This window comes from Triticum dicoccoides, chromosome 6B, assembly GCF_002162155.2.
Source record: "Triticum dicoccoides isolate Atlit2015 ecotype Zavitan chromosome 6B, WEW_v2.0, whole genome shotgun sequence".
Lineage (NCBI taxonomy): Eukaryota > Viridiplantae > Streptophyta > Magnoliopsida > Poales > Poaceae > Triticum > Triticum dicoccoides.
The window spans coordinates 555,066,833-555,079,256 of NC_041391.1; the positions used below are offsets into that span (position 1 = coordinate 555,066,833).

The 12,424-nt window shown below is 44.6% G+C and overlaps 2 protein-coding genes across 2 annotated transcripts; one reads left to right on the forward strand and one right to left on the reverse strand.

The window, feature by feature from the left end:
- Positions 1 to 1,345: 1,345 nt before the first annotated feature.
- Positions 1,346 to 3,887, forward strand: LOC119326503 (probable glucosamine 6-phosphate N-acetyltransferase 2). The gene is made up of 2 exons (XM_037600139.1): positions 1,346 to 1,911; positions 3,298 to 3,887. The coding sequence occupies exon 1, from the start codon at positions 1,408 to 1,410 to the stop codon at positions 1,897 to 1,899; it is 492 nt and encodes a 163-aa protein (XP_037456036.1). The 5' UTR covers positions 1,346 to 1,407; the 3' UTR covers positions 1,900 to 1,911; positions 3,298 to 3,887.
- Positions 3,888 to 4,622: 735 nt separating this feature from the next.
- Positions 4,623 to 6,799, reverse strand: LOC119322283 (60S ribosomal protein L31). Its single transcript, XM_037595778.1, has 2 exons — positions 6,617 to 6,799; positions 4,623 to 5,081 (listed from the first exon to the last, which is right to left on the reverse strand). The coding sequence occupies exons 1-2, from the start codon at positions 6,706 to 6,708 to the stop codon at positions 4,802 to 4,804; spliced, it is 372 nt and encodes a 123-aa protein (XP_037451675.1). The 5' UTR covers positions 6,709 to 6,799; the 3' UTR covers positions 4,623 to 4,801.
- Positions 6,800 to 12,424: the final 5,625 nt, after the last annotated feature.

The following is a 12,424-nucleotide window of genomic DNA, read 5'->3' on the forward strand; positions in this document are numbered from 1 at the left end:
GGCGACTTGCTCTTCCACACTGGAGTGGATGCTATCTTCTAGAAGCCACATGGTCCTGAAGGTCTGAACAAGTCTGGCAAGTGGTGCTTTTTTCATTCTAAGCATGCATCAACAGAGCCTCTGTGTCATTGCAGTTGTATATGTAGTTCAGATTGGCGATCCTCTCCTACTCCCGCATAAGCATTGGATCATATCTGATGACAGGTCTCTCAGCACGACGAACATCTCTCTTGTCCATGAACATGACCCATGCCTGAATCACTGCTACCAGTGCTCCTGCCTGAAGTACCAGCCACATCCGCGCGTCCATAACCTAGTCCATATCGAGGGTGCGTTGAGCAATGGGGAAATCGATCCTACACCTTGTCTAACGGCCTAACAACACACCTAATTTAGGGGATAGGAGATGTTGCTTACCGGCATCGAAGACGATGACGGGGAAGGGGGGCATGGCAGAGTGAAGGACGACCGGGCGACGGCCAAATGGAAGAGCAGCAACAGCTCCTACTGTTGGATCTGCCGGCACCGCTTGCACAGATCTGAGTCACCGCTCGCCGGTGGTGGTGGGGCTAGAGGAAGTGGTTGTCCTAGAGGTAGTGGTGACCGAGTAAATGGGTGGGGGTGGTGAGCCTAGATTTGGCATCGTGACGCCGCGCCCGATTTCCGTCTTCCGCCATCCCCACTTGCTTTTAGCCTGCCACCCCCCTCCCCCCGCGTGCGAGCTTGCGCCGCCCTCAGCCTGACTCGCTAGAAACTACCGATTCGGTAACTTCTAGCGGGCCAGGCCGGGGGCTGCTTTAAACTTCGTGCGGATGCGAGCCAGCCCACTATGTGCGCAACCAAACGCACATTTCATGTCTCAACTTGGGCTGGTTGCGATTTCGTGGGCAACCAAATGCGCCCTAAGGTATGATTATTTGTTTCCCCCTACACAACTTCTCCTCCTACATTTGTTTTCATGACAGCCTCTCTCTTTCACCGGAGCCTCAACCCTCCATGCATTGTTGTTTCAGGTCCTTTTCTTCTTCCTTTTGTGGTGGTTGTCGCCACGATGTTCAACCCTTACACACATCATTTGCTTCCCCTCCCCCTCTATCCCTCTTCGCCTTTCTCAATTGCCCTTCTCTTTTTTCTCGTTCGTGTCGTGTCTAAGTCATTGTCAGGCGAATGATTCCAACTAAGCTTGAACCGGGGGGACTTCTAAGCCTGCACGTGCTTTAATCGCACTTGTAGCACTGATAGCAAATCGGCATGGCTTTGTTTGCACTTGTAACACTGATAGCAAATCGGCATGGTCAATCGAGGGCGTTGATGCGCCATTCAACGGCTCACGCATCGTGCAGCACAAGAAAAAAGAGGCGTCACTTGCCGAAGCTACCCGCTTCAGTCCCGAGCTCTCGGACCCAGATGGCATCCACCTCGCCGGAACCCGCAGCGACCGAGACCGGCGACTCTGTCAAAATCCGCCGCCTAGAGATCGCCGACCGCGAGAGGGGCTTCCTATCCCTGCTCTCCCAGCTCTCCTCCTGCCCGGACCTCACCGAGTCCGAGTTCGCCGCGTGCTTCGCCGACCTCGCGGCCCTCGGCGACGACCACGTCATCCTCGTGGCCGAGGACCCCGCCGCGGCTCCGGAGCGGCGGATCCTCTCCACGGGGTGCCTCTTCGTGGAGCGCAAGTTCCTCCGCGGCGGCGGCAAGGTGGGGCACGTGGAGGACGTTGTGGTCGACGCCGCCGCGCGCGGCCGGGGGCTCGGGCTCCGCGTCGTGCGCCGCCTCGTGGAGATCGCGAAGGAGGCCGGCTGCTACAAGGTCATCCTGGACTGCACCCCGGAGCTGCGCGCCTACTACGCCAAATGCGGCTTCGTGGAGAAGGGGGTTCAGATGGCCGTGTACTTCTGATCCATCCATGGGGTAATGCGCAACAGAGACTGCATTTCTTTGTCCCGTCGCATCTACAGTATCCCTTTGTCTGTGGCAATCTGTTATCATATCATTATTCTGAACTTGTCTGTGTTAGTGACTGAGAATGCTATTTATGAATCCCAACTTTCTGATGTGGCTGTATGGCTTTGGCCTGTTTCTGCTGCGTTCATAAACCGTGCTATATTGTCTTGGTTAAATAACAGCGATAATTCTGTCGCTACTATAATGTTCCAAATATCGGCCAGTTAATCGGCATCTCGGTCAGTTAATTGCCACTCAGGTGGGTCACCGAATAGCCGATAGTAACTGATTTATCAGCCGATTAACTGCTGATTCGCCTATTTATCCCTACTCAGCACCTGAACGATATGGTACCAGTTACCGATATCCTGAACATTGCCTACTAGTGTAAATCTTGAAAGTTACTACTCCCTCTGTTCACTTTTATAAGTGTACAGTGATTGTTGCTGAAAGAACTTTTGGTACCGAGGCTCTTCAGGTTTCACTTTTAGAGATTGGCCAACTGATGCCCCGTGTAAATATTCAACATGCATCACCCTATGATTTGAGACATTTTGTGGAGTGCATGCTATTATGGTTCTACGCAGCTGGGTGACACTGCTAGGGACCTGGAGACGGTATCAAGATTGCCTGTGCATTTGCAGGAACATGATAAGTAGCAATTACTGGTTGATGATGACTTGTCAGAAACTTATGGGTTTGGTTTCTGGAATGCTTATTGGCTTAAATTTTCACTTCCATTTTCTGCTGGTGATATGTGACTCAGCGAGTACTATCCTCCACTCAGGACCCAACCACAGTTTGATTTTGCTAAATTGGTACCCAACACATTACAACTTACAAGCCAGTTCAACACCTTCAGCATTCGGCACTTGTAAAAGGTTACTGGAAACCAATTTGTTAATCATCACATGAAGAGTTATTATCTTCACAAGGTTATTGAAAACTAATTTCTATTGTGGGTATTTTCTAATCACTTTTCCCACTATAGGTTGTTTGGAAATATAAATCTTGCAATATAACCTTCTAGTTTGCTTTACCCCAACTTTATTGGTCCCGATAAAAATAATTATGTTGTTTCAATTGTTATTTGGTTTCCAAGTCGACTCAATTTGGAGTTAACAGGGTCAATGTAGCGGTCACATCAGATACGATTGTTCCACCTTCTAGTTTTGTTGAATAAGAATCTGCAACATTTGCTTCCATATTGGCATCCAGTACTCTATTTTTGAAAATCCTGCTCTGTGTATAAAAAATAATGTTAGTTTTGTTTGTACTTGATCATTTGGTGTTTGATTACATGTGCTGAAATACTTTCGAGATCTTATACATAACTTCATCTTCTTGTCACAGGTAATTCAGCTAATAGTCGATCCATCAAAGTTGATATATGTCCTTGGGGTCCATTCTGAAGAAATTAGTACTGTCATGGGGTACAGCTCTTAACCTGGCTGATTTTCCAGTACCACAATGGACCATTGAGAAGCTTCCTTGGAGCTAAATTCTTTTCCAGAAAATACATACTTCTATCACGGGCTGGTACTGCTGAGCTCTCCTCATTCCCCTCCATTCGAATTGGATGTTATACCACGCACGTTAGATGCTATACCAAACAATGGCTCCAGATTAACATGCCGGCTAGTTTACCGAGCTCGATATGATTACCACTCTTTGTAGACTCATTTGCTTACGACGGTATAACTCGACGATAGTGTGAAGCCACAAAGGTTCTCTTTGTGGACTTTATTAATCATTAGGCATATTATAATCTGCCACACGGGAATTCTCAAGATCATCTAGGAAGGATTCTAGCCAGACCATGGTTCTAGCATGAAGCCTCCCAAAGGAAGCTAGAAGCTCATCCAAACATGAGTGTTTCTGTCTTCTGTTGGGGTGTTAAAAAGACAGTGTAGTTTGCTGGCTGTTCGATTCCGTTTGTTTCAGTTCCTGGATTATCGAAGAAGACATGGGGTGGCTGTTTTAGTTTATTTTTGCATGATGTTTGTAGTCATAACCTCAGAGGCGTATCCGATGATTGAAACAAGGGGGGTTTACAGTTTCTTAATGAATGAATTGACGGGAAGATGAGTACGGTTTCTGAATGAATGGATTGACAGGAAGATGATCGCTCTCTGCATGACCACAATTGTACCATGGCTCTCTACATATTTTTGCATGATGTTTGTAGTCATAACCTCAGAGGTGTTAACATGGGAAGCTGGGGGCTTCAGCTTTTGCTTTCAACTGTTGCGCCCCAGGGGAATGTAAGCTCCTGACGTAATGGTTTGATCATCAGAATTTGTTCAAAAACTGTTTAGAGCAAAGTGAACGAGACAATGGACATGGTGTGAAAGCGAGCAGTTTGTTATCTTTATTGATGACTGATGATGTGATTACATACGCCTGTCCGGTTAACCGAAGCAACAGTTGCCAAAGGAACTGCAAGCAGAGTCCGCTTCCGTTAGGCCAAATGGGGCTTGCAGGACCATTTACAGAAATACACGATGTTTACCAGGCGCATATCTCAACTCATTGCCACAACTGAGTTCCTCATTAAGAGCTACGATCAAGAATCCTCCGATGAACAAAGCCTAGGGAGTTCCTAGCAAGGAATTCACGTCTCAAAGGTAATATCACTACAAAACAGGCCAATCACAAGGAATGACGGACGCCCAGAGTCAAACAACAAGTCAAAACTTCAAGCACTTGAACAAAATATCCAACGTCTCAAATCTTCTATCAAGAAGTCATGGAACATCATGAACAGTAGATAACAATAAGCTAAAGCAAGACTTCCCAATATGCTCTCAGCAGATATGTATTAAATTCTAACTGATTGAAACAACAGACAGGGGGTTTAGTCCTCATCCTCCACAACCTTGGTACCCAAACCTTTAAGACCTTCCTGGGGGACTTCAGCAACTGTGACCAGAGAGTACAGCTCCTCCTTAGCGTCCTCCTCGTCGTTCCTCTTGCGGGCAATCCTGACACGGACTCTCCTCGGGACACTCCTGATGCCGCTGCTCCAGATGTGCTTGTTGAGCTTCACGTCAATGCGGACATCGTTGGTTCCCATGGCCTTCTGTGCAAACTTCCTGATCTCCTTGATGGCATTTGGTGCCTTCTTCTTGAAGGTGCTGTTCAATAGAATGAAGCTACAATTAGTGACTGATACAAATAGAGGATTTTGTAAACCACAAAGAGAGCATGAGAAAGATAGATGGAACATTACAACACAAGCAATGTAAAAATGTAATATATAAAACACAAACAAGACAAAGCTAATGTGGAGAAAATATAGTTCATCTGAATGTAGTGCCCAAATGGAACACATGACAGCATATGAAGGCAGCAAGTGTAACGATGAGCAGCATCTATGTACCGGGCATGTAACTGTATCAACCACAAGATTTAAAGACAGATACCTGACTATGACCGGGCATAATGGACTAGCTATAAGATAAAATGACAATCTAGTTTCAATGTAGAGCCCATATGTAACACATGACAGCATATGAAGGCAGCAAGTGCAACGATGAGCAACATCTATGTACCGGGCATGTAACTGTATCAACCACTAGATTTATAGACAGATACCTGACTATGACCGGGCATAATGGACTAGCTATAAGATAAAATGACAATCTAGTTTCAATGTAGAGCCCATATGTAACACATGACAGCATATGAAGGCAGCAAGTGCAACGATGAGCAACATCTATGTACCGGGCATGTAACTGTATCAACCACTAGATTTATAGACAGATACCTGACTATGACCAGGCATAATGGACAAGCTAAGATCAAATGACAAAATCTAGTTTCAATGTAGAGCCCAAATGGAACACGTGGTAGCATTTGATGGCAACACATGTAACGATGAGCAACATCTATTTACCGGGCATGTAACTGTATCAACCACAATTTTAAGACAGATACCTGACTATGACCGGACATAATAGGCAGATTATATAGTCAAATAGATAATAATGTGCAGTTTTAATGTAGCGCCCAAATGGAACACGTGAAAGCATATGGAGGCAACACATGTAACGATGAGCAACATCGATGTCCCGGACAAGTAACTGTATCAGCCACAATTTCAAGACAGATACCTGACTATGTCCGGGTACAACTGATCAATAAACTTAATAGATGAACAAACAGTTAGAGAGCAGAAACAACAAACAATATCATTCCGAAATATACAGCCCAAATGGAACACATAGTAGCACTGAGTGAAGCCATACGTGTAACGATGAGCAGACTTAAATCTCTCGAGCATGTAACTGTGCACAGCCACATGATTTAGAAGGCAGACACCTGACTATACCCGATTAACACCTAATCGAATGGTACAGATCGAAGATCCATATGAAAAAATGTGGGATCAGATACAAGAGCAGAATCCAAGAGATCGAGATACCGCTCGGTCATGCGATCCCCACTATCATCTAGCTGGAAGGATTTCGATCCATACAGGTGTAACAGCCATTCACGAGCCCACATAGTGCTCGCAGGCAGCAACCTTTCGCACCAGCAAATCCACTAGGCGAGCCCGTAAGCGCCATGGGGACACCCCGTGAAGCGCGGAGGTGGAATCTGACTAGCGGATCTACCGGGAGCGCGGAGCTCGGGAATTGAGGGGATGGGCGAGGAGGGAGGATTATACCATCCATGGAGGCGCTTGTGGAGGTTGACAGTGTACTCGCGGGTCACCACCTCGTCCTTGCGCGGGCCGGGGGCGCGCTTCTTCTCCGACATCGCCGACGGCCTCCTTTTGCCCTGCTCCTCTCTTGGCTTCGATGGAGGCTGCGGCGAGAGGAGATAAACCCTAGTGGGAAGGGCAGGTCGCAAGGGGTCGTGGCTTTATAGCGGTGGAAATTAGGGCTTGCTGGCTGACTGGGCCTCTCCGGGATGTTTCGTGACGGCCCGTTTAACTAGGCCCTTCGTCCATTTGTTATGTTTTTCTCTCTCTCTTTGTAGGTGAATCTGTTATGAAATTGGAGTGTGTTTGGTTTTGGGCCCAAGCGAATTCCACCAAAAACTTTGTTGCTAGTAGTTTGATTAATGTTTGCCTCCACATAATTTAGCGAATTCTGGCTGGAAAAATGGAGTAACGTTGACCAAGGAGCATAATCACATCAGGGGAAAAAATCTAAGCAAAAGCAAAGATTTAGGTCATGGCCAAAAATGGGTACGACTGAATTGTTAATTATTTCGACACACTAGGTAAACTTTGTTCTCCCTAATAAACAAGATTTCGGAGGATAGCATTGGCAATCAAGAGGAAGCAAATCGTCCAATTTGCTATTATTCTTATTTATTTATTTTTTGGAGCAACCAGACTAAGAGCATCTCTCGCCGACCGCGCAAACCGGTTCATAATAATAGTTGATACTGTGGACGGGTGCCGATTTTCCATCCCGAACAGATCCTGTAAAATCACTCGTCCGCTATTTTTTGGGGGATCCTGCATAGTTCGGGACGAATCCGCTATATCTATCGGATCCCTCCCTCTTTTTGCAGGGTCCTGCAAAACAAAAAAATGGTTGGCGGGAGGGAACTTTCAGCTCTCGCCACGGACTTTCGGTCGCCGTCCGCGAGCCGATCAAGCTGCCGCCGTACTCGAAAATGTTTCCCATACCATGTGGTCACTTGCTTCCTTTCGGTACATCTTGTACGCTTTGTGTGTTGATCAACTTGATTCACTCTTTGACTTAGTCTTGAACAACCTTGTATTATGTCTTCTCTATGACCAATCTTTGGATAATTCCTTAAATAACACCTTCGTCAACACATAAACTCCTTTGAAAGTGCAACTAATCCCTGGGTGGTTTTGATAATTCATAACAACATATAGCTCATTGAACTAATATCCATTCAAGTTAAATATTTTAGAAAGTTCAATGATTGGCATGGCATGGATTAGAGATGTGGACCCCTCAAAATGCTATGGACAAAGATTGGCAAAAGCTCAAGACTTTTCATTTCTATTTTAGTGATCCAAGATCACATTGAGTTCATAGGAAAGCCAATACTATTAAAAGGAGACGAGGTGTTGCTTAATGGTCTACTTGCTAAAAGTGCTTAGTGGTATTGCTCCAAAACCCTCAGCCACTTTCTCCTTTCCACATATGTCCAAAACTCAAAAAGTCAAACTCGGCCCCACTGATTTCACCTATTCGGCGCCACCGAGTTCATTTGACATAGCCACTCCCAAAAACCCTAGGCAATTCGATCGCACCGATACGGATCTCGGTCTCACCGAGATAGCCCTGCAAACTCTCTGTTGCCTGTTGTAATCATTTCGGTCTCACCGAAATGTGCAAATCGGTCCCACCGAGTTTGCTTGACCAACTCTCTGTTTGCTCTTTGCTGAAATCGGTCTCATCGAGTTCAAGCAATCGGTCTCATCGAGATGAGATTTTGCCATAGCCCTAGCACATCGCTCCCACCGAGTTCTTCCAGTCGGTCCCACCGAGATTCCTAACATTCATATTTGAACTGAATCTATCTCATCGAGTTCTTCTATTCGGTCTGACCGAGTTGGGTCAAATGTGTGTAACGGTTGGATTTTGTGTGGAGGCTATATATACCCCTCCGCCGCCTTCTCCATTTGAGATAGAGCCATCAGAACGTGCCTACACTTCCACTACTCATTTTCTGAGAGAGAACCACTTGTTCATGTGTTGATACCAAGACATTCCAATCCAGCCACAAGAATCTTGATCTCTAGCCTTCCCCAAGTTGCTTTCCACTCAAATCATCTTTCCACCATAGCCAAATCTGTGAGAGAGAGTTGAGTGTTGGGGGGATTATCATTTGAAGCACAATAGCAAGGAGTTCATCATCAACACACCATCTATTACATTTTGGAGAGTGGTGTCTCCTAGATTGGTTAGGTGTCACTTGGGATCCTCCGACAAGATTGTAGGGTTGAACCAAGAAGTTTGTAAGAGCAAGGAGATCGCCTACTTCGTGAAGATCTACCAGAGTGAGGCAAGTCCTTCGTGGGCGATGGCCATGGTGGGATAGACAAGGTTGCTTCTTCGTGGATCCTTCGTGGGTGGAGCCCTCCGTGGACTCGCGCAACCGTCACCCTTCGTGGGTTGAAGTCTCCATCAACATGGATGTACGATAGCATCACCTATCAGAACCATGCCAAAAATCTACGTGTCTACATTGTGTTTGCCTTCTCCAAACCCTTCCCTTTACCTTCATATGCAATGTTATTATTTCCGCTGCTACACTCTTAGAATTGCATGTGTAGGTTGATTGCTTGACTTGTACTAGTTGCTAAAATCTACCAACACTTAAAATTGGAAAAAAGGTTAGATTTTTATTTGGTCAAGTAGTCTAATCACCCCGCCCCCTCTAGACCTACTTTTGATCCTACAAGTGGTATCAGAGCTTTGGTCTTCATTTTCCTTGATTTCCATAGCTTTGGTGATCGTAGCCTTGGTTTCACAACCTAGGAGAGTATGGCGTCTAGCGAGGGAAATTACCATCGTAGAGCTCCTTACTTTGATGGTACTAATTTTGCTAGTTGGAAGCATAAGATAAAAATGCATATCCTTGGTCATAATTAACCCCGCCATTTGGGCTACTGTGCATATTGGTTTGCAAGGTGAATACTTCGAGGATGGAAGAGATCCGGATCATGAAACATTCATGGAAGAATTGAAGATGTTGCGATACAATGCTCAAGCTTGCGATATTCTCTTCAACGGATTGTGCCCCGAAGAATTCAACAAAATCAGTCGCCTTGAGAATGCAAAGGAAATTTGGGATACTTTGGTTGATATGCACGAAGGTACCGAGTCCGTCAAGGAATCCAAATTTGATGTGCTTCAAAGTCAACTTGACAAGTTCAAGATGAAGGATGGTGAAGGAGTCGCTGAGATGTACTCTAGGCTTGCTCTCATCACAAATGAGATTGTCGGCTTAGGAAGCGAAGAGATGACCGACAAATTCATCATCAAGAAGATCCTAAGAGCCTTGGATGGAAAATATGATATTGTGTGCACCTTGATCCAAATGATGCCCAACTACAAAGATCTCAGGCCAACGGAAGTCATTGGTAGAATTGTTGCTCATGAGATGTCACTCAAGGATAAGGAAGAGCTCCACAACAAGTCAAGTGGTGCTTATAAAGCTTCATGTGATATTCCTACAAAATCAAGTGAGAAACAAGTCTTCAATGAATAATTGAGCTTAATGGTGAAGAACTTCAACAAATTCTACAAGAATAGAAGCAAAGAGAGAAGTTCCAAGTCAAGATCCTACAATGACAAAAGATCTTCTAGTCATGATCGTAATTGCTACAACTATGGAAGACTCGGACACTACTCCAATGAGTGTACGGCTCCCTACAAGAGAAGAGAAGATTCACCTAAGAGGAGAAGTAAAAGAGATGAATCACCACCAAGAGAGAGAAGGAGTAGAGATAATCGTTATGAACGAAGACCCTCTCGTAGAAGCAAGGAATCAGAAAGGAAGGACAAGTCATCAAAGAGCTACACAAGACGAAGACATCAAGCTCGCGTTGGTGAATGGGTATCAGGTTCTGACTCTGACAACTACTGAGAAGTTATCACCCCGACTTCGAATATACTCAAGATGAAGGTGTTGCCGGTCTTGCACTTGTGTCATCCAACTCCTACGACATATTTGACTCGCCAAATGAAGGAATTGGAAGATGCTTCATGGGTAAAGGCCCTAAGGTATCACACCCCGGGTATGTTGATTTCAATAATGATGAAGATGATTTGCTAGGTGATGATGATTTACTTGTTGACAACACTAGTGATGAAAACTATGATGAATTTGCTATTAATCATGCTAATCAAGATGAAACGAATGACAATGATAAGAAGAAGATTGAGCGTCTAACTAAAGAACTAAGCACTCTTAAGTTAGCTCATGAAACAACTCTAGAGGATCATCGAGAGCTTCTAAGGACTCATGAGAAGCTACGCTTTGAGAAGCTAAAATTAGAGCAAGAGCATGGGTTCTTAAAAGCAATCAAGATGATCTTTGAAACAAAAGCTCTTTTTACATTGCCAAGCATTTACTTTTGTCTATGTACGTGCCACAAGTAAAATCTACCAACAAGAGCAAGAAAGATTCTTCTTCTAGTAGTAACAATAATCATGTTAAATCCAATATTGTTGCTTCTAGTAGTTCTCTTGATTCCACTAATGATTCTCTTAGCCAAGTTACACTTGAGCAAGAAAATAGCTTATTGAAGAGAATTATAGAGAAAGGTGTTTACAAGAGCCTTGCCGGAAGTAAGCAATTTGAGGAAATTGTACTCAAGGAAGGAAGGCACCGGAATAATCAAGGTGTTGGTTTTGAATGAAAGTTAAATGCCAATGGAGTTGAGTGGGAAGAAGATCAATACCCCAAGACAAAGTTTGTTCCTCAACAAGAGAAGTATGACCTCACTTCTTTCAAAGGAACACAAGCTCAAGATGATCTTCCATCACAAGACCACAAGCTAAAAGGCAAGGACAAGCTTCAAGAAGAGATTGACTCATTTTAAGAAGCTCCTAAGGCCATGGCCAAGTGGGTTCCCAAGACTACATCAAGTTCTACTTCATCAAGTACGACTACAAACTCCAAGGATTCCCATCAAGTCGATGTGGATCCCAAAGACGAAGAACTAGAGAGTTCTTGAGGGTGGCTCCGCCAACATACTTCACTCGTATTCATTTTGACAAGGACAAGTGCAATCAACTTCCATATCTTGCACTAGTTCATGGAGTCACAAACCCTCTTGTTGGTAAGACAAGGGACAAGGTAACCTAATGCTTTCATGGACATCACCATATGTTGTTTCACTCTATGTCTATGGATATCCTTGTGTGTTCCTTGTGGGACTACCCGTGTAGGTATTGAAAGTGCAACTCACTCCAATGGATTGCCCCAAAATGATCTACATCAACATTAATCATCCACATCTTCAACACCTACATGAAGTCATCATCGACAAAACCCAAGGTTAGTTCATCCCTCTAAGGGGGATATCACATTTAGGGGGAGCTTTGCTCTAAGAATTGAGCTAAAGCAACTCTAATGGTGTGAACACAATAATGCTTTATGTAAAAGTGGCAACCCCACTTGTGCTTAAACGATGAGTATGACCTACAATCAAATGTTCTCATTTGACTCCTCAGTCAATATACTCATATGTAGATGACCTAGTCATCGCCAATTGCTTGATAGATGCTAGAGTGTATGTGCATGCTTTGCCATCTTATTACATGAGCATGTTGGTTGCATAATTTTATCCATTCTAGGACATCCATTTGTTGCTTTGATTGTTTGGTTTTCCTTTTTGCCAAATGGATGGACAAGAATGCCTAAGTACTCCCTCTAGCTATCTATTATTTTCTCGTCTCAAACTCTATTCATGCTACATCACAAAGTTTGAACAAGTCGAATTCGGACCCTCCGGGTGAGGAGCACTCGGAGA